At 44.5% G+C, this 19,906-nt stretch overlaps 10 protein-coding genes across 10 annotated transcripts; 2 read left to right on the top strand and 8 right to left on the bottom strand.

Annotated features, from left to right (window-relative positions):
* Nucleotides 1-104: 104 nt before the first annotated feature.
* Nucleotides 105-1,115, bottom strand: PAS_chr1-4_0587 (Hypothetical protein; the record flags this gene model as incomplete). The annotated part of the gene is made up of 1 exon (XM_002490679.1): nucleotides 105-1,115. One exon carries the CDS (start codon nucleotides 1,113-1,115, stop codon nucleotides 105-107), a length of 1,011 nt encoding a protein of 336 aa, XP_002490724.1.
* A 589-nt stretch (nucleotides 1,116-1,704) lies between these two features.
* PAS_chr1-4_0691 (uncharacterized protein) lies at nucleotides 1,705-3,296 on the bottom strand (the record flags this gene model as incomplete). Its single annotated transcript, XM_002490680.1, has 2 exons — nucleotides 1,705-2,266; nucleotides 2,317-3,296. The coding sequence occupies 2 exons, from the start codon at nucleotides 3,294-3,296 to the stop codon at nucleotides 1,705-1,707; spliced, it is 1,542 nt and encodes a 513-aa protein (XP_002490725.1).
* A 1,858-nt stretch (nucleotides 3,297-5,154) lies between these two features.
* Nucleotides 5,155-6,074, bottom strand: PAS_chr1-4_0588 (Hypothetical protein; the record flags this gene model as incomplete). Its single annotated transcript, XM_002490681.1, has 2 exons — nucleotides 5,155-5,662; nucleotides 6,040-6,074. 2 exons carry the CDS (start codon nucleotides 6,072-6,074, stop codon nucleotides 5,155-5,157), a joined length of 543 nt encoding a protein of 180 aa, XP_002490726.1.
* Nucleotides 6,075-6,373: 299 nt separating this feature from the next.
* On the top strand, nucleotides 6,374-7,165 carry PAS_chr1-4_0589 (40S ribosomal protein S2; the record flags this gene model as incomplete). Its single annotated transcript, XM_002490682.1, has 1 exon — nucleotides 6,374-7,165. One exon carries the CDS (start codon nucleotides 6,374-6,376, stop codon nucleotides 7,163-7,165), a length of 792 nt encoding a protein of 263 aa, XP_002490727.1.
* A 63-nt stretch (nucleotides 7,166-7,228) lies between these two features.
* On the bottom strand, nucleotides 7,229-8,671 carry PAS_chr1-4_0590 (Nuclear polyadenylated RNA-binding protein; the record flags this gene model as incomplete). The annotated part of the gene is made up of 1 exon (XM_002490683.1): nucleotides 7,229-8,671. One exon carries the CDS (start codon nucleotides 8,669-8,671, stop codon nucleotides 7,229-7,231), a length of 1,443 nt encoding a protein of 480 aa, XP_002490728.1.
* Nucleotides 8,672-8,821: 150 nt separating this feature from the next.
* On the bottom strand, nucleotides 8,822-11,929 carry PAS_chr1-4_0591 (Protein required for ubiquinone (coenzyme Q) biosynthesis and for respiratory growth; the record flags this gene model as incomplete). The annotated part of the gene is made up of 1 exon (XM_002490684.1): nucleotides 8,822-11,929. The coding sequence occupies one exon, from the start codon at nucleotides 11,927-11,929 to the stop codon at nucleotides 8,822-8,824; it is 3,108 nt and encodes a 1,035-aa protein (XP_002490729.1).
* Nucleotides 11,930-12,079: 150 nt separating this feature from the next.
* PAS_chr1-4_0692 (uncharacterized protein) lies at nucleotides 12,080-13,843 on the bottom strand (the record flags this gene model as incomplete). The annotated part of the gene is made up of 1 exon (XM_002490685.1): nucleotides 12,080-13,843. One exon carries the CDS (start codon nucleotides 13,841-13,843, stop codon nucleotides 12,080-12,082), a length of 1,764 nt encoding a protein of 587 aa, XP_002490730.1.
* A 161-nt stretch (nucleotides 13,844-14,004) lies between these two features.
* Nucleotides 14,005-16,266, top strand: PAS_chr1-4_0592 (RNA helicase in the DEAH-box family; the record flags this gene model as incomplete). Its single annotated transcript, XM_002490686.1, has 1 exon — nucleotides 14,005-16,266. One exon carries the CDS (start codon nucleotides 14,005-14,007, stop codon nucleotides 16,264-16,266), a length of 2,262 nt encoding a protein of 753 aa, XP_002490731.1.
* A 62-nt stretch (nucleotides 16,267-16,328) lies between these two features.
* PAS_chr1-4_0593 (E1 beta subunit of the pyruvate dehydrogenase (PDH) complex) lies at nucleotides 16,329-17,426 on the bottom strand (the record flags this gene model as incomplete). Its single annotated transcript, XM_002490687.1, has 1 exon — nucleotides 16,329-17,426. One exon carries the CDS (start codon nucleotides 17,424-17,426, stop codon nucleotides 16,329-16,331), a length of 1,098 nt encoding a protein of 365 aa, XP_002490732.1.
* A 321-nt stretch (nucleotides 17,427-17,747) lies between these two features.
* On the bottom strand, nucleotides 17,748-19,806 carry PAS_chr1-4_0594 (General negative regulator of transcription subunit 4; the record flags this gene model as incomplete). The annotated part of the gene is made up of 2 exons (XM_002490688.1): nucleotides 17,748-19,650; nucleotides 19,757-19,806. 2 exons carry the CDS (start codon nucleotides 19,804-19,806, stop codon nucleotides 17,748-17,750), a joined length of 1,953 nt encoding a protein of 650 aa, XP_002490733.1.
* Between the last annotated feature and the right edge of the window lie 100 nt (nucleotides 19,807-19,906).

Below are 19,906 nucleotides of genomic sequence, written 5' to 3' on the forward strand. Positions count from 1 at the left end.
AAAGATGGTTGGCTTTCACCCAGCGAGCTCACTGGATCCCAGTTAAAAATAGTTAGGTGGGTTCACCTGAATAAAAAAAAAAAAAAGAAAAAAAATGGCTGGACTCACCTTGATTGTGAACTCCCTTCCAAATCGGGCTGTGTTGTGGCTTCGGCTTCACTACCCGCTTTCCTCTCTGTTGATGTCTCTGGATCCATGTTTCTTCCTTTTGTGGAAACCTCAATGATGCCCTCCCTAGATCTGCTGAAAACAACAACTTTTGTCGGATGGGGTGTTTTGGGATTCCGCGGGTTGGCTTGAACAGCGATATGGGGCAAAACTTGTAGCCCAGCAGACTCGTTCGTCCTACACCAATCTTTGAAGATTACGAACCGATCAGCTATTTGATGCAGCCAGACGCCAGTAGAGCCCAACATTGGTTGCAATATCGTTTGCGTGACATTAGACTTCCCCACCTTTCGGTTGGTTGTGTTCAAGGGACCGCAAAGAAGACTGACACTGTTGTGTGTGCGATTGTAAGATGAGACCATGAGCATCAATTCTTGGAGGAAATGCAGTCTTCGATCGGCCGCAGAGTACGGATTTCTAGGCAGTCTCACCTTGGAGATTCCAAGTTTTTTCTCGGCTTCCAGGTTGTTATTGTGGTCGGTGACAACTGCTCTTCTCTTGGTAAAAGTCTTTGTCAACTTGTGAAACGAGTAGTTGACCAGCGACGCCAGGTCTTCTAGAACTATCAAGCCGTACTTTTGATCTTGACCCCTAGGCTGTTTCTTGAGCTTGTTGGAGAAGAGATACGTCAACTCCGCCAGGGATGAGATGGTAATAACTGCGATTTGGTCCAGCATTGGACCGTGAAACCTGTCTAATTGTACCAGTTTCCGGATGGGAAACAAGCTGCCCATTTGAATCCACAAAACACGTTCTCCCGCTTCTAGTACTTCCAGCACCACGTTGAGAATCAGATCCAGAGCTTCAGATCCAGCGCCTGGCACGAAAGAGACTTCCAAGATGCTGTTTCGACGGATTCCCCCATCCAAGATCGAATCAAGTGTGGGCAGACCCGTGGATAAGGAAGGAGCATTCTGCAACACTGTTTGTAACGGCTGGATCAGCATTGACACAGCATGAACGGTTGTTTGAGCGGGCCTTATGAGGAGCTGAGATAGTTTGTACCAGTCGCGTTATGTATTTTCTCGATGCCAGATGGCAGGTTTATCAGCAGACCTGTCGAACGCGAAAAATAGGAATGGAAAAACTGACCAAATACGGATAGTAATCGACGCATACAATTGCCGAATACAGACTTCCACATTCGTGGGTGGGCTCATGTGGAGGCACACAGCACTTTTGCTCGACTTTCACGCGGCAAAGCGGTATCTTTGCCCCCATTAAATTATTGATTATGTATCGTATGCATCCTAATCTGTATGCATGGTGACTATCACTTTTGATATGTAAAGGGTACTAATTGCGCATTATTCAACTAAAAGTTGATATCTCATCCGATTGTGTTGTGTTTTGAGCCATGCTGCATATTTACGGCATGTTGTTTGCTCATTACGATATTGTCATGGTTTTTCCGGGTTTCTAGGTAGATTTGAATTTGGTCCTAGATAAAGAAATGGGCTGCTCGAAGGTTAAGCCCTTTCCCGACGGCTCAAAAATACTGAATAGAAAATATAGTACAATTTTAGCCCCATATATTTATACAAGTTTATTCTCGGATTCATCTAGGGGCACCGCCACATAGTAGCTTTGAAGAGCCCGCTGCAAAGCCGGGGCAAGCTTGGCCCATTCCAGAATTCGTACGTTCTTGTCGAATATTCGCGGCCTGCGTATCTCGTATGTCATGATACGATGGGCCAACTCTGCAAGGTAGTCATCGTTGCAAGCTGGTCCAGAACGGGGCCTCAAGGTCTTCTTAGACGAGGACACGGGATGTTTTGACCAGAAGGGCACCAAGTTTGATCTCACGCGGCCTCTTTCTTTTCTCTTTTGCTGCGAGTCTTCGATTAAATGGCTTCCGACTAGCAGTTCTATAATCTTGATGACTTCCACACTGGTGATGTAGTACTGGTATCCCACGGAGCTCCCAGCTGCTCTGTGGCTACTACTACTCAATGTCCTGTTGAGGTTCGATTTCGGTGGCTCTGCAGAGCTATGCTGTATTTCGTTTGGGGAGCTTCCTTGTTTCCCCTCGTCAGTTTCGTTATGGTTGACGAGGCATTGTAAACATGAGACTTCCAACACTTGCACGTCAGAGTCGCTGGCTTGATTTGTGGGTTCTGCGTGGCAGAACCGACTATAGAAAATGACGCCACTATCTCGTTGGAGTGGCGTTTTCTCTCTATGCGAATGATCCTTCTGCAGTCCTTCAGTTCGTCCTCGTTCCATTCTGGTAGACATAAGTCCTCGCAGGAGCTGTTCTCTAGTCTCAGAAGGGCAGTAATGTACTGTGCTCCAGGAATTAATGGCTCTTTGGGAGGTCTGCTGTTGTTCCCACCAGAGCTAAGTCCACGAACCAGCGGAAGACTTGAGTAGTTAAGCAACACCGGTGCCTGTGCTTTGATACCGTGTGGAGAATTGAGTTCTTCAATCCTGTTGTGCTGTCTGAATTGCAGCTTTTGTCTCTTGGAGTTGATGACCGTTTCCAATGAGGAAACGGATGACGCAGGAGCTGCCACGGTGGGTAGTAGGTCAAGTCCTACCGAGGAGCGTGCTGAGGACGGTAGAGTTGAGTCCGTAGAGTTCATTCCGTAAGAGAGTGAGGTTTCAACAGAATGGTCAAATGATGGGCCTATGGTGTCCACAAACGATAAGCCTCCCCCCTCAGCAGAATCGGGGGCAAGAGAAGAGGTGTTGACACTGATCAGCGAGTGAACAGAATTTCTTTGCGGGATACTGGAGTACACGAACATAGAAGACTCAGAATTGAAAATATTCTCGGGGTGCATATTAGGCAACAAATCCAGTTGTTGTTGTTCCTCTGTTTGAACCAGCAGCTCCTGGTAGCAACCGGAAAGGTTCTGATGCTGCTGTTCATTCTGGAATTCTTGTGGTTGTTCGGTAGTAGCATTCATGAAAGGAGATAGCATCGAGTACAATATTGCGTCGTCGATTGGTGGGTCGACGAAATCTGCAGTCAGAAGGTCATCAGTGAGCTCTTCTTTTCCGTTGTAACTATGACCGAAGCTGCTGCTATTGTTGCCGTTGGATTTGCTATAAGCCCCGCTACCAGAGGGTATTGTCAAGTTATCAACGAAAGGAGTGGTAGGAGTAGCTAAGTAAAACTGCATCTTGGGAAGCAACTAATATGGGTTGGAAAAGTGACGGTAAGTGGGGAGAACAACTGAGTGAAACCTAGAGAAACAGACTGAATAGTGTTTGTCAAGTCAGTTTCTGTGGGTCCTGTACTGAAAGGCCACAAAGGAATCTTATTTGTTTGAACTGAACCAGTATTGGAAAGGAAGGCAGTAAAAGACGACAGGATAGACCATATATAAATTAGCCCCCTGTTATCCTGAAGAGTAAGTACTGCATCCTAACTGGGCATTTATGCGGTATGCACAAGGGCATATTCCAACCCTTCGATCACAACCAGCCTGCAAGTACTCGCATTCTTTTTCAGAAACTTCTCAGATGCTCGAAAGTCGACGAAAAGTGGCATTGTGAATAGTTCAAAAGCAGAGGACAAACCAAGAGTTATGCTTGCATGAGCAAAAAGTTAAACATCTCGCAGCCACCGTTTTGGGAGCCCCAGAATTGGATTCTCAGCACCGAAAAGGGTTGATAGTGTGCGGAAAGGAGGATGAAAATGAAAAGATCGCACGGCACGGTTTCTAGGACAATCCACAAGAGGGGAGAGTAGGTGGGGCTGAAAGTCAAGGTGGATTGAAGGCAGGGAAAAACGGGAAAAAAAAAAAAATAAAATAAAACAAAAAGAAAAGAAAGTAGGGTGGAAGCTAGTTGGTGGGTGGTGGTGGTGTGCCCTAGAATAAAACTCCTTCCTTAGTTGAGCCATCAAAAATCTAGAATTTGTAAATCCAAACACCACTTGAACATGGTGACTAATCATTGTTTATGGGTGTGGTGGTGTATCGAGTGGTATTTGCTCTGTCTTGCATATTCCTGCAGCGAGGATGCAATGCATACCCGTAAGATGGACTGTCAACACTAGCTGGTAGACACTGGAGCAGTTCCAACTTGCGATATCCTTCCACATTATGTTGAGCGATTATCCAGCTCTATTGTTCTGCACCCTGCGATACTTTTTACATCATCTCAGTCTGTCATTTTGGAACCAGTTTAGCTGAAATTGGACGTGTTTCGGTAAAATCGAACGTAATTGTGGTGTCACAATCTTGAAACCATGGCGTGCTGCATCGTGTAATCATACTTTGACAGCTGCCAGAAGAGATAGGATCGGCACGTTGTGTCAAGATAGGTGGATCGTCAGCGATTTTGTCACCATTTGTGAGTCACAACTTTATGGATCGGACGGCCCGGGAAGTTGGTATTGAACAGTTTCTGACTCAAGCGGCTACACCATAGACAAGCTAGGGATGAAAGTCGGGTATGGGTCCAGTAGGTAGAGTTTCCAGTCTACAATTTGGATCGGAACTTGATTCCCGATTCAGGCACACGTCCTATTTGGTAGTTATCAACACGGGTTGGTATAATAGCGCTTACAGCTGTCAGTCAACATTGAGAAGTTGCGGCTTTATTCTGACTGAAAAGAAAAAGTAAGTGAAACAGCTCACAAATTCGACCAATAACAATAGGCGTGACGCATCCTGTTGGTCGGCTGGTTAGCACAAGCGTGTGCTGAAACAGTACCTGAGTTAACCAAAATAAGAAATCAATAGCAAACAAGTGGATTGCTAGTTAATGAAGTACCTGTTGCAGAATAAGTTTCTTTGCATGAAGGTAGTGTACGGAAAAATTAAGCCATGGGTACTATTTAACAGCACTCGTAAAATACCCGCCGAAGAGATGGGCGATTAGTGTAGTGGTTATCATACTTGCCTTCCAAGCATGTGACATGGGTTCGATTCCCGTATCGCTCAGTACTTAACTTTTTTTATCTTGATTGTTTGGGGAACGATTTCTAATCCTCTTACCTTACTGGTCGATATCAAGACAACGCAAACGTACTCAATTCTTCTTGTACTTAGGATAATATTTACTGGTTAGCAGTCCGTCCACAATGAGCACGGTGGCAATTACTCCGGCAATAACGCCCACTCTTTGATTCTTGGTGAATTGGTCTAGAGAGAAAACGTTGTTGATCTTGCCGGCCTTGGAGGCAACTACAACGGCGGCTCCAACACCAGCGGCTACAACATGGGATGAAACGACAGGGTTCTTCAACTCCTCCTGAGAACGGACAGCAGCGCTGGAGGCGGCCTCTTTAACGGTGGCGGCGAAGTCAACAAGGGTAGTTTTGATTTTGCCTAACAACTGTTGCAGGTCCTTCTCAGTCTTTGGGTGGCTCTTCTTGAACTCGTCCGATGCATCCTTGACGACCTTCTCAGCGTCGTCGGCAATCTCGTCGACAACTTGCACTGATCCATGAGGGTCTTGGGTTTGTTCGACTTCTGGAACTGGTTTTGGCTTGCCAGCGGAAACTCCTTCTGGGGGTGTGGCAGCTTCGGCGTAGGTACTATCAGTGTTAATATCGGGGATTGGTTGATGTGCGAGACGAGGCAGGCGGGAGATCCGTCTGCCTCGTCCAACTGCGATAGCTCTTACTTACCTCATGATGCTTGTAAAAAAGTTAACTGAAAGATGGAAATGGGAGGGGGAAAAGAATTGTGGTCAAATCCACGTCTTGCGATAACCTCATACATTTGCTGCATGATTGGGGGATCATCGCAATTTCGGTCCTTGTGACACACGCGAGCTTTCCGCCTGGGGTTAGAGCGCGGAGCAAGCATACTATCAAGCAAGAAAAAATGGTATGGAGAAACCTAATTGGTTAAGATATATGAAAACTACGACGGCTTCATACGTGGTATCTCTGGTTGAGCTACTACGAACCATTTTCCCCCTTCAAACCCTTTGGCCCATGCCATTCATGCCTTGCCTCTCTCTCAAGCAACTAAGCAATCAAGCAATTTCCCGCCTTGCTGCACATGACTGTTCGGAAATCGGAGACCCAAACACCACTTGTTATCTATGCACGTGATTTTTATCCAGGGCAATAAATACTCACTTTTGCTTCAAAACGCTTGGGGCGCGCGAGCGGCAGGCTGGGAAAAAAATAATCTCAGACTTTTCAAAAGACTCTCCTCTTTAATCATTGAATACCGTCGATCGAAAACCACCACCATCGGCTTTCCACGTACATTCCGACTTTTTCAGTGTAGTTAATATGTCTCAAGCACCAGCATCAGCTCAACAAGGATCAGCCCCACAAGGCCAAAGACAATTTGGTGGCGCCCGTGGAGGTAGAAGAGGACCAAAGAGAGGACCAAGAAGAGGTGAGGAAGAGAAGGGTTGGACCCCAGTCACCAAGCTTGGTAGATTGGTAAAGGCCGGTAAGATCACCTCCATCGAGGAGATTTACTTGCACTCTCTCCCAGTCAAGGAATTTCAAATCATCGACCACTTATTGCCTGACTTGAAGGATGAGGTCATGAAGATCAAGCCTGTTCAAAAGCAAACCAGTGCCGGTCAAAGAACCAGATTCAAGGCTGTTGTCGTTATTGGTGACTCCAACGGTCACGTTGGTTTGGGTATCAAGACTGCCAAGGAAGTTGCTACCGCTATTAGAGCCGCTATCATCATCGCTAAGCTGTCTATCATTCCAGTCAGAAGAGGTTACTGGGGTTCCAACTTGGGTGCCCCTCACTCTTTGGCTTCTAAGACCTCTGGTAAGTGTGGTTCCGTTTTGGTCAGAATCATTCCTGCCCCAAGAGGTTCCGGTATTGTTGCCTCTCCAGCCGTTAAGAAGATGATGCAACTGGCCGGTGTTGAAGATGTTTACACTTCCTCCGGTGGTTCCACCAGAACTTTGGAGAACACTTTGAAAGCTGCCTTCATTGCCATTGGTAACACTTACGGTTTCTTGACCCCAACTTTGTGGGACGACTACGAGTTGTCCGAGTCTCCTCTCGACGTTTACGCCGACGAGGCCTCTGCTTCTTACAGAAAGAGATATTAAATAGTCAAATATTAATCTATTTCACCTGTTCAAACTTTACTTAATGTACAAATGTGGTAGTTATTAGTTTTGCAACGGAACTTGTTCCATAATCTGGTCCTCTGGGACAGCAAACTGTCTTTCACTAGTAGCGCCAGTTTCGGGAGTCCACACAGCATTAGTCACCGGTGCACCAGCACTAATCTCACGACCTTCTGGGTGTTTAAATGGGCAGTTAGGGTTGCGGCATCCAGCTGCAAACTTACAATCCTCATCAATTGGATGAGTGAAAAAACAGTTTGGTCTGGTACAACTGTTGCCTTCACGACACAGTACAGGAGTAGTTGCGTGACGTCTTGGGCACTTGTAATTACGGCATGATTTACCAAATCGACATTGTTCCAAAGCCCTCTGTTGTTTTTGTTGTTTCTCTTCTTCGGTGATCTTGTGTTCAGGTGATCGATGAGCCTTTGGACAGTCCGGATTAGAGCATTGCTTGTCTTCTGGGCACCATTCTAGCACCGTGACTCGAGCAGCATTGTTAGCTGGAGTTGGGTGACCAAATGGACACATTTCCTTGGAACACATATTGCCAAACTTACATATACCGATTTGACCTTGCTCCAAAGTTTTCTTCAACTGCTCCTGAACTTGACGTTCCACTTGTTTCATCAATTTGGCCTGGCTAAACGTCTTTCTTTCTTGGAATTCTTTTCTGGTCTTCTCCAGCTCGGCAATCAGTGCATCATCCTCACCTGGATGAAGATAATTACAAGTTCCAGCGGGATTTGGACAGTTGGGGAATGCAAAACAGGTCTTTGTAGGATGGCCGAATGGGCACTGCTTGTTCTTGCAATGTGGGAAGTATTGGCAACGGTTTCCCTTCTTGGAAACAAAACTAGATCCCTCGACCTCCTGGTCAGGATTGGATGGTTGGGCTATGTTCATTGTCGAATCCATTGCACTTAAAAAATTCTCCTCATTCTTAAGGGCAAAATTGGATCTGGCATTATTGTTTCTACCATTCTGCTTATTAATTCCTCCACGGCCTCGTTTGTTGTTTGTGGCAAATGAACGGGGTCTATCAGGAATATTAGCAAAAGCCGATTGAGGGGGTAGGCTGTTTGTGGTTGGTGCTTGAGAGATCACTTGCTGTGGCTGCTGTTGTTGCTCTAGTTGCTGTTGCTGTTGCTGTTGCTGTTGCTGTTGTTGTTGTAACTGTACTTGTTCCTGTCCATTTTGTTGCTGATATTGGGGCTGTTGATGTTGAATCTGTGCGTCACTCCTCAGTCCTTGTATATCCTGGAAAATGGACAGAACAAATTGTTGATTGATGGCGTCTCCAAACAAACTGGACAACTCATTGGTGATTTCATCTGGTGACCTGTTGTTGGAAATTAGAATCACGATAAACTCGGAAACGTATTCTGGATCGTCTGTGAAATTGATTGATTGAAGCTTTTTCAACACCAAAGACTTCAGCTGCTGACCTAACTCGTTCTCCGCCGTGATTTGTGTGTCTGACATGATGGCCAAAGTTCTGTGTATTGAATGAATGAAGAAGAAACTCTGTTATAAGACTGACTTTTTTTTCTCTTAACGCCACCGGGCTCGCAACCAACGAGGACGACTTATGCCTCGATTTGGAAAAAAACTATGGGGAAAAACCTTGACCCTTTAAATGTCAAAGGTTTCTTCGGTGACTATACCGAAAAGATCAATGACATCTGCAATAATCTTGTCCAGCTCTTCAGTGATGGTGGACGTAACCAGAATGTAAGAGTACAACAAAACAAAGTCTTGGTTCGTCAAATACATGCTGTTTTCCTTATCTTTGGCTACGCGATGTCGGATCTCACTTAGCTTAGCTAGCATTCTATCCTTTGCATGTTCAGTCGATGCAGGCTTGCTGGCTAACGGGAAGCCCAATCGAATTGCAGAAGCAACCATGTAGAAGATTAAAAAGACGCGATGTTCTAGCTCAGATCTCTCCGACTGGATATATGTAATCACCTCTTTTTCATTCTCAGTGATCATTGGATCCACGTCAATGATACTGTTCATATTCTCAAATGCATCCATAATTTTATGTGTAGACTTCAGGAGACGGGTGTAAATATCTTGCGGGAATGGACCCTTCAGTCTCAGTTCTTTTGGAGCCTGTTTCAAACAAACCTCAAGTTCTGCAATAATACGACGAATGGCTTTTCTATCAGCAATACCAACCATCTTGTTTTCCTGCGTAAACTCATCATATTTGTAACTAAGAGGATCACTATTCCAGATTATTCCCATTCTTAACCAAAGAACGCATAGTCCTTTCCTCAATCTACTTCTGGCGCTATTTGGAAAGAAAAGCAAGGTGATTACCAGTGCCCAAACAACTCCCAGAGAAACACCAAAGAAACGGTGCATTGCAATATCGGAAACTATTGGATTCGTTCCACCTTCTTCATCATCACCCTCTCCAGAATCATAGTCATTTCTGGATAAACTGTACGAGTACAGAACGGTAAGGTTGTAAGTCAATAAAATAAACCGACCAAAGGCGTTATTCGTCTTCCATTGAAGTATGATATAAAAGGAAGGAACAGATATCAGAAATCCAGCCAAAGCTAGTCCAAAGACTTCCCCTTCAAAAATGTACCACGCTGCATAAGCGCTGAATGCACCTAAGAATGTGCCCAGGAACCTCCAATTAATCGTCATTGCAGTACCTCCTACCGATTTATTCATGATGATACAGTACGTCACCAAAACCCACTCACCTTTCCATTCTGAAAATATGGCCTTTGTCTCTTCAACGAATGCCCATAGAGATATGCAGAATGCTCCAATACCCACTTTGAAACCAAACTGAACGTCCACCCTTTGAAAGAACCGCAACAGACGCCACAAGTTGAAGCTCAAGGATCCACTTTGAACACTGTTCTCCGTTGTTTTTACATTTTGTAGCTTTAATAGCGCGTCATTCAATGTGACGGTAGGCCTGGAACGATTATTGTTCCTAAAAGCTTGGTAGCTATTGTTTGGGTTACGTTTCCAGAATTTCAGAAACTCGTAGCTCTTGGAGTCTACCAAAATTCGGTACTCATCTAGAACGGACAAGAACCCACTTAATTCATTGGAGAAATCAGATAACAATGCAGCAAAATTACCACAACTTGCAGCAACCTCTTCTTGATTGATTTTGCTTTCAACATCAGCGTCTTCGGTAAACAATTTCTGGCCATAAAGCCTGTTTAAAGCTTTCATATGTCTACTGTTGAACAGATCAGAAGCTAGCTTCAAACTATGTTGAAAAGGAGCTGTGTTGGTGACTTCCAATTGAACTTGTTTATTCTCAAACGGAACTCCATCCAATACCTGTCTCATAGTGAAAGAAAAGGATTTCATGGAAGGACCTAAATAAAAGATGAACACTTTGAACAGTTCTGCCGAATTCAATGCTACAAAATGATGATCTGCGTCTAATGGATCCTCGTCAATTCTAGATTTCCTCAAAGACTTCCCCATAAATTCATCGAGCGACACATCATTGACAAAAGTAGCAGCTTCAGTTTCGTCGTGCAATAAAGCCCATTGCATCTCAGCAGACGTCTTCAGACCAGACAAACTGCCACTCATTTTGACCAAGGAATGAGCCATTTCTGAAAAATGTTTAAACTCTTTCTCCTTACCCCTCAAATACAGCTCATACTTAGCTTCATTGAGAGACTTGTATACTTTCTTCATATTGTTGTTCAATGAAGAATATAATTGGTTGACATCTTCTGAATCCACGGAATCGATAGTGACAAATTTATTGGGCAAAACTCGCAATAGCTGTGACATATCGTTGCAACATTCGTTCAATGAAGTACGCAGCTCAGTTATTGCACTTGTGGGCCATAAAAGAAAACAAACAATGCACGAAACAAACGATCCCATAAACACTATTGCCAGAAGGTATCTAATCTTCTCAACTGGAACTTGCGCACTGTTTAAACTTCCTTCTTTAACGATACAAGAAATCAGTGAGATGGCAGAAAGAGAACATGCGACGTTGAAGTTGGGCTTGTCTACCCTTTGTTTCATGAAGGAAATCAATCCCAGTGCAATAGAGCTAACCAGTAAATCTATTGCAATGGAGAGGATTCTATGCCCCTGATCGAAGTAGAATGTTGAGGCTGTCATGCAAATAATGGATGTTAAGAATGCAAATGTCACACCAAGAATGGCAAATCCCATAGATTCAATCATGGAACCCTTAGTTCTAGTGGCATGAAAATAGACACATACAGTGCACACAACATGCTTAGAGTCAATCTTTCCCAACAAATTTGATATGGGGGTGCAATAGACGGACAAAGATGCCAAGAAGTAGGCAATTGACGACTTCAAAACGCCTTTCTGTGTCTTCGAAAGCTGGAAATGCGACATTTCTTTCACCTTGCGTGCCACCCAGGGCTCCGAGTCCAGATCAGGAGAGTAAGTAGCCAACAAAGGGTCACCTTCCTCTTCATATTCTCCTTCTTCTACCTCCATTCCATCAAGAGTGACATCACCTGAGTCGTCCATGCCATAAGTGAAAACCCCTTGTACTTTTTTCCCAGACTCTGCCAGAATCACTGAAGTCTTCCTTGTGGGGGCTTTCATGCTATCGATTCTGGAGTAGGAGATATCCAGGTCGCCCAGGTCACTATGTGTGGAAGCATTGTCCTCTGTCGCCCTCAAGAAGCTTTTGTGGCGTTTAAAGTGATTAGAAGGCCGTTTTTCTTTCTGATCTTGGCCGAAATAGCTCATTTGGCTCAATAACTGCTAGGGTTATAGATTGAGCTGAGACACAATTGATGCAAGAGAGGGAAAAAAATATCAGATACGCGAATTCTGCTAATAACTATACGGCTGTTATCTATTTACATTTTGTAATGTGCTATATATTAATCAGCGTCTTTACTCCTCGTACTCTAATCCCACTACCTCTTCGAATATCTGCTCACAGGGCACGGTAGCCTGTAGCTTGGAGCATAGGAGGTAGGCTCCACTCAACTTTCTGTGTAAGCTGTAAGTCTCTTCTGGTGGTGGGGTAAGTCTCTCCTCCAACATGGTACCAATGTTCTTTCGGACTCTGTCAGTGACATCTTGGCTACTGAAATCGTAGGAGCTGCCAGCATTATCTGCTGGAGAAAATGGTTCCCCAAGAACAAGAACTGAGTCAATATGAGCTTGCTTCATGGAGTCTTTCTCCATTCCTGTCAGATAGCCAAGCTTCAACGAGTACTTTTCAACTCTGTCTCGATCCTTTCGCACAGAGGCTCTCAAACAGTTGGCGTAGTTGGTCACAAACTCTTCTCCAAACTCTCTGGAAGCTCCAAAGTCTAGCAACTCAATCTTCTTAGTTTCGGGGTTGTAAAGGAAATTGGCCCAGTTTGGATCAGTCTGCATGAACCTGAACCTAAATATTTCAGTCAAACACAGCCTCATAATGTTGGTAGCAATCCAATTGTTTGTTTCTTGGTCCCATTTGCCCTTCACAATTTCAGTACCCTTCATATGTTGCATGGTTAAAATGTGCTCACTACTCAGTTCATGTAGAACTTCTGGCACTTCGAAAACAGGATCGTCATGCAGCAGCTCCCTGAACCTGTCCAGGCTCTGAGCTTCTCTAATGTAATCACACTCCCATTTCAATTCCATTCTTGCATTCGCAATGGTTTTATCCAAGAATAAACCCGCAGGAAGTAATCTGGACGCAGTCATCAGTAGGAGTAAATTGTTCAGATCGGAATCAATACTATCGACAACTCCCGGATACTGGATCTTAACGACAACAGGGTCCAAATCTTTGGTGACAGCAGCATGCACTTGCCCGATTGAGGCAGCAGCAATGGGAACATCAGTGAACGAGGTAAAGTACTTGGTTCTCCAATCAGAGCCTAGTTCTGCCGTCATGACCTTATGAAGCTGGGATTGAGGCATGTAATGAGCGCTATTTTGAACTCGTTGAAGGATGACTTGGATATCCCGGGGCAGAACAGAGGAATCTTGGAAGGACAGCATCTGACCTACTTTCAAAGCTGCTCCTCTCATCTTGGAGAACTTCTTTGCAATTCTCTCAATATTTTCCGGCGACATGATCAGACTTTTCAATTCAGGCGATTTACCGCTTGAGTAGCTTTTGAAGGTTTCTTTTGCCATTCCAACACCAACCCCGGCAGCCAAAGAGCCATAATGGAAGAGTCTGCTTAACCTTGTACTTGGTACCGAAGATTGGTCCATTTGAAACTCCGGTTGGGCCAGTTCTTGTAGAATTTTCTCCTTTTTTGTCTTAATATCCTGGTTCTCGTTTAAGGTCAACCTAGTTGTGTGGAAGGCTCTTTTATTAGAAGGTCCTTTCGTGTTTGAAGGAGGTTTGGGTCTATGCTCTTCGCCCAAGGAGTTTTCAACCTCTGCAGTGGATCGCACGCTATTTGCCTTTTGCCTAGCAATTTCGAAAATATCTGTTTCCACTTCTTTTGAATCTAGCGGAGGGATTCCGACAGATTTTTCAGCTTTGGATCTGGCTTCGTTAGCTTTCTGTTTCGCTTCCTCCCATAGCTTGCTGTCTAGATGCCAGGAGGGAAACGTTCTCTGGTAAATCAACTCGGCTGACCCTTTCAGAACTTTGGAGGCCCCGGAAGCGATAAGGAATGTCTCATACAGTATTCTTCCGGACATGGTTAGAGATAATTGGGTGGCAGTGGAGGTGGAGTCGTATACGAGGCCAACCAGATGAGAGTCGGGACGATGAGAGTGGTTTAGCGAATATCAGATGCCTTAAAAAAAAAAACTAAACTCCAGAAAAACTGTACATCTTCCTCTAACAAATTATTCACCCCATGACTGAACGGGAAAGACCGAAGAAGAAGGCAAAGGTAGTGGAGACATCTGTTCCCGAACATGCTGCCGAAGAAGCAGAAAAGGAATTGTTAAGTCACCCCAAAAAGGATGCCGAGCACCCTCTTCAAGTCCACGATAACGGAGAGTTCAGCGGTTTAGAACGTCATAAGACAACCGCTAAAGATGCTGAAAGATTGGAATCGGCAAGCTTAAATCCATTCACTGGGAAACAGTTTTCCAGCAAATACTTTGGTATTCTGAAAACGAGAAGAGATCTACCGGTTCATGCACAGAGAGACGAGTTCCTTAAGATCTTTCATGAAAGTCAGATTATGGTTTTTGTTGGTGAAACTGGTTCCGGTAAAACGACCCAGATACCTCAATTTGTGCTCTACGACGAGATGCCTCATCTTTTAGGATCGCAGGTGGCTTGTACCCAGCCAAGAAGAGTCGCTGCTATGTCCGTTGCAGCAAGAGTGGCAGATGAGATGGACGTAACTTTAGGGGAAGAAGTTGGTTACAGTATTAGATTTGAAAACAAAACAAGTAGCAAGACCATTTTGAAGTATATGACTGATGGTATGTTGCTAAGAGAAGCTATGGACGATCACAATTTATCCAGATATTCGTGTATTATTCTTGATGAAGCCCACGAACGTACTCTAGCTACTGACATATTGATGGGCCTACTGAAACAAGTTGTGAAAAGACGTCCTGATCTCAAGATCATTATTATGTCTGCTACCTTGGATGCTGAAAAGTTCCAGAGTTACTTTAACGACGCCCCATTATTAGCTGTTCCAGGTAGAACGCATCCTGTTGAGATCTACTATACACCTGAGTTTCAAAGGGATTATCTAGACTCTGCCATTCGAACCGTTCTTCAGATCCATGCCACTGAAGACGAGGGTGATGTGCTTTTGTTTCTGACCGGTGAAGAAGAAATCGAAGACGCTGTACGGAAGATTTCCCTTGAAGCTGATGCACTGGTGCGAGAACAAAACTGTGGTCCAGTGGACGTATATCCGCTATATGGTTCCTTGCCCCCTCATATGCAACAGAAAATCTTCAACAAAGCACCTGAAAGATTTACTCCCAATGGCCGTCCTGGTAGAAAAGTCATCATCTCCACCAACATTGCTGAAACATCGTTGACCATTGACGGAATTGTCTATGTGGTTGACCCTGGATTCTCAAAACAAAAAGTCTACAACCCCAGAATAAGAGTTGAGTCCTTGCTGGTATCTCCTATCTCTAAGGCCTCTGCTCAGCAAAGGGCTGGTCGTGCTGGTCGTACTAGACCAGGAAAATGTTTTAGATTATACACCGAGGAGGCATTCCAGAAAGAACTAATTGAACAGAGTTATCCAGAAATCCTGAGAAGCAACCTGGCTTCAACTGTGTTAGAGTTAAAAAAGCTAGGAATTGATGATTTGGTTCACTTCGATTTTATGGACCCTCCAGCACCAGAAACCATGATGCGTGCTTTGGAAGAGCTGAACTATCTGGCTTGTTTAGACGACGATGGTTCGTTGACAGCTCTGGGAAGATTAGCATCACAATTCCCTCTTGATCCAATGTTGGCAGTTATGTTGATTGGTTCTTCAGAGTTCAATTGTTCGAACGAGATTCTTACCATTGTGGCTATGTTGTCAGTTCCCTCGGTATTTGTGCGTCCACCAAATAACAAGAAGAAAGCCGATGAAATGAAGAGTTTGTTTGCCCACTCAGATGGTGATCATCTAACTCTTTTGAACGTTTATCATGCCTTCCAGTCTGAGGAAGCCTACGAAAAGGGCCTGAACCCTTGGTGTAAAGAGCATTTCCTCTCCTATAGATCCCTAAAGAGCGCCGAAAACGTTAGAAGGCAATTAGAAAGGTTGATGGAGAGGTATGACTTGCACCTCGTATCAACTGACTTTGAAGATCCAAGATACTACGATAACATCCGGAAAGCCCTTACGTCTGGATTTTTCATGCAAGTCGCAAAGAAAAGATCTGGGGCCAAAGGCTACATTACAGTGAAAGATAACCAAGACGTTTTAATCCACCCAAGTACCGTTCTTGCAAAGGAGAACGAGTGGGTAATCTATAATGAATTCGTCTTGACGACCAAGAACTACATCCGAACAGTAACATCAATTAGACCTGAGTGGTTGATAGAATTGGCTCCCGTTTATTACAATCTAGAAAACTTTTCTAAGGGAGACGTCAAGATGAGTCTTGAAAGAGTCAAACAGAGGGTGGATAGGTCTATTTAGCCAACTGTATATCTTTTCAAAATTAGTTTATAATATATCATGGGCATTATTGAACTCTATAATCACTCTTTCAACGAAAGAACCTTCTCGACAGCTCTTATAATAGTTGGGGTGTCTGGGAAGGCAAAGTCTTCTAATTCCTTGGCGTAGGGGGTTGGAACTTCACATCCGGTCACTCTTTCAACAGGGGCATCTAGGTAGTCAAAAGCTTCGGATTCCATGACCTGAGCGCAAATCTCGGAACCAACACCAAAGGCTGGGAAACCGGCTTCAACAGTTATCAGATGGTTGGTCTTCTTGACAGATTCAACAATGGCAGGAACATCCAATGGCTTGATGGAACGAAGGTTGAGAACCTCAGATGAGACACCATACTTTTCCTTCAAAATGGTGGCTGCCTCCAAACAGAACTGCAAATTTCTGCTGTGGGATACAATCGTGATATCGGTACCTTCACGCTCGATCTTGGCTTTACCAATTGGAACAGTGAAATCAGGGGACAGAACCTCAGGAGAAACTTCGAACTCTTCGTTGTACAACAGTTCATTTTCCAAAAAGATGGTAGGGTTTGGGTCTCTGATGGCGCTCTTGAACAGACCCTTATAGTCCTCGGCAGAGTAGGGAGAGATAACTTTCAGACCTGGGATAGATCCGTACCAAGCAGAGTAGTCCTGGGAATGTTGGGCTGCAACACCAGCAGCAGCTCCGTTAGGACCACGGAAAGTGATGTTACAGGGTTGCTTACCACCAGACATGTAGAGGGTCTTGGCAGCGGAATTGATAATGTGATCGATTGACTGCATGGCAAAGTTAAATGTCATGAATTCGCAGATTGGCTTCAAGCCTGCCAACGAAGCACCCACAGCAAGACCAGTGAAACCCATTTCGGTAATTGGGGTATCAACGATTCGTTTGGGCCCGTATTTGTCTAGCAGTCCTCTGGAAACCTTGTAAGCACCGTTGTACTGTGCGACCTCCTCACCGATCAAGAACACCTCAGGGTCTCTGTCCAATTCTTCGGCCATGGCTGAATTCAAAGCGTCTCTGACAGACAACTTTGTTGGACCCGCCGAGGAAGAAGCTGCTCTCAATGAGTTTACACTCATGCGGGTCAATTGGGGCTTGAGGCCTGCTTTGGCTACTGCTTGAAATGGCAACATTGTGGTGAGAGTGAACCTTGTGGGTAAAAGAGAAAGTAGGAACTAACAGGTAATCAATGAGGTTTTCCTTTACGGGTTCCTTGTTTCGCACCTCACAGAAGTTTGTTAGGCGGAGTGCATCCGACCGCGGTTTATACCACTAAAAGTTACACCGAATGCATCACGTGATATGGAGATCCCCTCATTATTGTTTCGGTGGGGGAAAAGCACCAATTTACGCGCGCAATCGACTCGGACTAGGGAAGCCTCGGAACATCAGACATCCAATATTATTACTTTATTCAACTAATAGGTACTTCTTATATAACAGATAATCACCGACTAAGCATTGATCGAGTTTCTACCCTCCCCGTTCATCAGCTGGTTCAATAGTTCAGATGATGGAGTGTTATGAGTTTCCGTAGTGTGATTGGTCACTCCACTAAACAATCCTGGGGGTGGAGGTGTAGCTGAGACCCCAGATCCTTCTCTGATGTTAGTGAACATTGGATTGGATGAGTTGTCATGCTGAGCATGGGCTAAAACTTGAGCTTGAGCTTGGGCCTGAGCTTGGGCCTGTTGCATCAAGTACTGTTGTGGGAAATTTTGGCCTTGTGTTTGAGGTTGGTGATATTGTTGCTGCTGCTGCTGCTGCAATTGCTGAAGAAGGTGTTCCTGTTGTTGACGCTGCTGTTGCTGTTGCTGCTGCTGTTGCGCAAGTTGTAGTTGCTGTATTTGTTGCAATTGTTGGATGTGCTGCTGCTGCAATTGTTGCTGTTGTTGCTGTTGCTGTGCCTGCTGCTGTTGGGCCTGCTGAGCCTGTTGTTGAACCTGCTGAGCCTGCTGGGCCTGCTGAGCTTGTTGAGCCTGTTGAACTTGCTGTGCCTGTTGCACCTGCTGAGATTGCTGCTGCTGCTGTAACTGCTGTTGACTTGGAGTAGCTCTGTAGAAACTATAGTTCTTAACTCCAGGAGAAAACAGCAACAAGTCCACCAAATGGGACATATCCTCCGAATTCCCATCCTTACTTTCTTCGAAAAAAGCCGGGGCTTGCTGGAAACCAGATAAAAATAATCTCGGAATATCCCTCTTTCTATATTTATATTCTCCCTTCAATTGATATCCAGAATTTGATGATTGAAAAAAAGTTCTGACAGTTTCTTCAATATTTTCGACAGCAGATAGAATTTCTTTGGATACTTCATCCAAGGATTCGTGTGCATCCGATTTCTTTTCCTTCTTTTTGGGAGCAGGCGGAGTATGCAAGTTTGCATGAAGTTGCTGAGTCTCTGCAAAACTTGGGAACGAGCTGGTATTCCTCAATGTTGAGTGATCCACACTAGGAGATTGGAAAGTTGGAAGAATTGTAGAAGACGCTTTGGTATTCTTTCCCCAGGAAGCAGTAGAAGGTAAAATAGATCCATCGGATACTTGTGTATCCACATGACGTTCTGTAGCGACAGGTTCTTCAATAGTTGGTGAGGGAACCATGTCCGGGGGTGGAATAAGACCATGAACAGCAGCTCTTGGACTTTCACCCATTTTTAAACCCTGTCTAGTAGATAGATCCTGTCTTGTGTAAGAGTCGGCTTCTTCACCAGGTTCGTGCAAAAACATACAATTAGGGTTTGGACAATTCTGACCCTTTAAATAAGAAGAACAGTACTTCGTGGTACCATGGGCAGCTCTTAAAACTCTCCCGTCAGAGATAGAACCATCTACCGCCGCTATGCATCTTGAAGCATCTTCCTTCCTAGCAAAAGTCACATAAACACCGAAGCCTGGGTTATGATTGTGGTGATTTGTGCGATTTCTTTTATTGATGACAATTTTGAGAATCTTACCGTATTGACCAAAATATTTTTCACTTCTTAAGACATTATGTAGTTCCTCAGGAGACACTGGTGGGTTCAAGCCAACCACGTACACCAGGTTCTTTTGAATGACTCTCATGCCTGCCAAATGACGTCGAGACGCCTGCTCTGCATCTTTCTTTTCCTTTTCCTTTTGCTTTCTCTCTTTCTCTTTTCTGGCCTGCTTAGCCTGATTAAGTTTCCATTCTTCCTGGGAAATCACTTTGTATTCGACGTTCTTATCTTCATATGGCCGACGACATGCAGGGCATTTCCCGTTTAATTCAGGATTCTGACGGATGTTGTTGTAGCAGAATTGACACACCTGGTAACCACATGGACAGGGCTTGAAATTTTTGTCTGAGATATCCATTTCTTCCACACATAACGGACTAGTTGCATGTTAGTAAAACGAAGCAAAAAAAACACACTATAACATCAAGAAAAGCCCGTCTTGAGCGAGCTTTCTGTTGCTTCAAAAAACACAATATAACTTACCAAACATCTTCTTCTTGATCCGATATGAATGTATCGTCATTATTCATCATTTTCGTTATAGTTCAGCCGGTAGTTGTCAGCTTTATCTTGGTAGGTGATGGCGTTCTGCAGACACTGGGATATTTTCCATCCCGCGGGAGAAATTAGGTG

Source organism: Komagataella phaffii, chromosome 1 (genome assembly GCF_000027005.1).
Source record: "Komagataella phaffii GS115 chromosome 1, complete sequence".
Taxonomy (NCBI): domain Eukaryota; kingdom Fungi; phylum Ascomycota; class Pichiomycetes; order Pichiales; family Pichiaceae; genus Komagataella; species Komagataella phaffii.